The 3,488-nt window shown below is 48.2% G+C and overlaps 1 protein-coding gene across 1 annotated transcript; it reads right to left on the bottom strand.

The window, feature by feature from the left end:
* Window positions 1-124: 124 nt before the first annotated feature.
* LOC121939057 (vacuolar protein sorting-associated protein 13C-like) lies at window positions 125-3,481 on the bottom strand (the record flags this gene model as incomplete). The annotated part of the gene is made up of 6 exons (XM_042482193.1): window positions 3,344-3,481; window positions 2,710-2,828; window positions 2,010-2,170; window positions 1,563-1,813; window positions 306-532; window positions 125-217 (listed from the first exon to the last, which is right to left on the bottom strand). Coding segments are annotated over exons 2-6 (795 nt in total), but the record flags the coding sequence as incomplete, so codon positions are not given.
* Window positions 3,482-3,488: the final 7 nt, after the last annotated feature.

Below are 3,488 nucleotides of genomic sequence, written 5' to 3'. Positions count from 1 at the left end.
CCTCACAGACCTCCTGAAGGTTCCTCAGACCTCCTGAAGGTTCCTCAGACCTCCTGAAGGTTCCTCAGACCTCCTGAAGGTTCTGTGTGAGCATTTTTGTGTTGGTCTGAAAGGGTTAACGTACCTTCAGAATGACTTCCTCCACTGTCACACAGCCGCTCAGTGGTTGGTTGGGATGGGTCTTGGTTTCCAAGGCAACGGAGCAGGGCCTCAGGACCTGTTCGACAGATGGGGTTTTAATGGACAGATTCTACTGCTGAATCAGCGCGGGTCATGTGACCCGTCATGAGGTCATGTGATCTCACTGTGGTGACGGCGGCGGCGTCCTTGTTGCGGATGAAGGGGCAGGCGAGCACCTTCAGCTCCCTCAGATTGGCTCTGGTGGTCTGGGTGCTGTCCTCCTCGGTCTGCAGGGTTAAATCACACTGGAAGGATGCAACGAGGGCAGGGGCGTCGGCCTTCATCAGACTGGCCACGAACACCACCTCCGGGTCGACCACCACGGCCCGCAGACGAGTCCTGACCGCCACAGCTGCACAGACAAGACACAGGTCACTCTCTGAAAACCTAAACCTCATGATGTCATCAGGCTAAGCGCCAACAGGAAGTGACTGAGGGGCCGTTTTTTCTAAAAAATTTAAACTCAAACAACTTAAGCTTCACAATAAGAGACCACATTTAATCACCAGAGAAACTGCTGAACATTTCTCTGTAAAAATAAAATCATCAGGGAAGACGCACAAACAGCTGATCCCTCTCTGAGTCTCTGTGGGCCGGTGGATCTGGATCAGCCGGAGGGACAACGCGGTGCGTAGGAATTTAAGGAGCTAAACGATGATGATGATCAAAGTTAGAGAGAAAAGATGTTTAATCACCAAAGACATCAAATCCCGTCTCAGATCAGATGTTTCTGATAGACGGTGGAACAAAGATGACAGCAGGACTGCCAACACAGAGAAGAGACACGGCTCTGGAGACCGACAACAGTCAAATATCAGCTGGACTTAAAAAATCTTCAGGGCTCGGTCCAAATGGACGGTTTTAAGGCTAGAGATGGTCTAAAGTCAGTCTGAACTCCTGAGCTTTGACTCGGCTTTGTTAACATCAGATCCTGCAGCTTCAAGAGTTCAGAGTGTTTCAGGGACTGTAATGGTTTTGACTGAGATGACCAGAGATCCAGACCAGTTTCTGGGTCCAGGTCTGGGACAGTTCACTACGACAGCGGCTCTAACGTTCAACTGTAGGGATACAAAACTGTAAATCTGATTCTGATTCTCACACACAACAAACCAGCCTTATCGGACAGAAGACGGAGACAGATGGTAGAGTAAAGGCAGGGTCCTGGTCTGGAGACACACAAACTGTTTGACTGGTTGAAGTCCAGGTCAAACAGTGTGACTGAGACATGTATGTGGTCTCTGGACTAACCGAGGAGGCAAAAACAAACCGGGATATGTAATATAATCAGCTGTCAGTTTGTCAAAATAAAAGCTGCTTGGTGTGAAACTTTGACGTTAATTGACCTCCGAGTTTTCCGACTTCTTGGTGTCTCTGGGTCTCACCGGTCTTGATGTCGCCTCGCGGCTGGGCGGTCTGTCTCAGCGGCAGTCTCTCACTGGTTAAGGCGGTGACAGCAGTGGGACTCTGTGGCAGCGCCTGCAGGAAGAAATCTGCAATGGCCATGAGGAACTCCACGCTGGCACACAGGTAGAGTTTCTGCAGGACGGCCACCACCTCGCGCTCTGCGGCGCTCTGTCGATACGTCACATCGATCATCGGCTCTCGGCTGTCCTCGTCTCTGCGGCCGACCATCCTGCAGCAGGTAGAGCTCAGGTGACACAGTCTGCTGCTGCAGTCAAACTCAACGTGTCCAAACAGAATTCAAACATTATAAAAAACAGATTTACTGAAAAGTGAGAAGATGACGTTTGACAAAATGAAGTGAAGAGCTGTGAAAAGTTGTCACTGTTGGTGTCTGAACGGCAGAGGGGAGGTCATGTGACCATTACCGTGATGTCACCCTGTCCATGCCCGTCCTCAGGTCGTCCAGCGTGCAGGCGCTCAGGACTGTGGACACCTTCAGGCTGCCGCTGGTCAGGATCTGCCCCGAGGTCTTCAGCTGGTGGAGTGCAAACTCCCCCAGCCTGAGGTCCTCCTGGTGCTGGAGGTCCTGCAGGAAACAGGGACCACTGTCAGAGTCCAGATCCAACAACTGGACCAGCTGAACCTGGACCAGCTGTAAAAAGTTACCTTTTATTTAGTTTTTATTTTATATTTTATTTAGTGTTTAGTGAAAAGTAGAAACGAACATCTTCTGCATAACATCGGAGGAGGCACAGTTTCTGTCAGAAGACTTCTTCTGATGTTTGCTTGTATGAAAATAAAGTTGTTACTGAAAGTGTAACACAAGACTCTGGGGTCTGGGATCTTTAGGCGGGCCATAAAAGACCGGTGGATTTCTGGTTCACTTTAATTTAAATACCAAACGCTGTAGTTTATTCAGCTGGATCAGGACTAAATCTGGCCCTGAGGATCCCTGCTGGAACTGATGATCAGCAGAAACTTCACTGAGCGAAAAGTTTACAACAATATCAAAAATACAAACTGAAAGAAACAGAGACAGAACCACAGGCTGCTCTACCATCACTGGTTTCATCAAAGCAACCAAACAGAACCTCCAGACCACCAGGAGGACCTGATCGGACCAACCTGTTTGGGGTTGCTGCTGTACAAAACCAGGCCGAGAGACTCAACGCTGAAACTGAACCTCATCGTCTCCAGAGCATCGTCGTCCTCCTCAGCGCTCACAGCAGCTCTACCTACATCACCTGAACCCAGAAACAACCACACAACAAAACTGGAACCATCAGAGACTCACCTCACACCTGAGTACCAGAAACATCAGTGTGAGCATTACTGTGTGAATGTTTCTGTGTGAATGTTACTGTGAATATTTCTGTGTGAATGTTACTGTGTGAATGTTACTGTGAATATTTCTCTGAATGTTTCTGTGTGGATGTTACTGTGAATATTTCTCTGAATGTTTCTGTGTGGATGTTACTGTGTGAATGTTACTGGGAATATTTCTCTGTGAATGTTTCTGTGTGAATGTTACTGTGAATATTTCTGTGTGAATGTTACTGTGTGAATGTTACTGTGAATATTTCTCTGAATGTTTCTGTGTGGATGTTACTGTGTGAATGTTACTGGGAATATTTCTCTGTGAATGTTTCTGTGTGAATGTTACTGTGAATATTTCTCTGTGAATGTTACTGTGAATATTTCTCTGTGAATGTTACTGTGAATGTTTAAGAGTGAATTTTTCAGTGTGAATGTCACAGACCTGTCGGGGGGCCTCCGGCTGCTGGCAGCTGATCACTGGCCTCCTGCCTCAGGGCCCGGGGCTCCAGATCACCAGCCTCTCCCAGATTCTCCGTCAAGATCCTCAGCAGCACCTTCAGGTCATCCTGACTCAGCTCCACCTGCAA

Source organism: Plectropomus leopardus, unplaced genomic scaffold (assembly GCF_008729295.1).
Source record: "Plectropomus leopardus isolate mb unplaced genomic scaffold, YSFRI_Pleo_2.0 unplaced_scaffold404, whole genome shotgun sequence".
NCBI classification, from domain to species: Eukaryota; Metazoa; Chordata; class Actinopteri; order Perciformes; family Serranidae; genus Plectropomus; species Plectropomus leopardus.
This window is presented reverse-complemented; position numbering and strand designations above follow the sequence as displayed.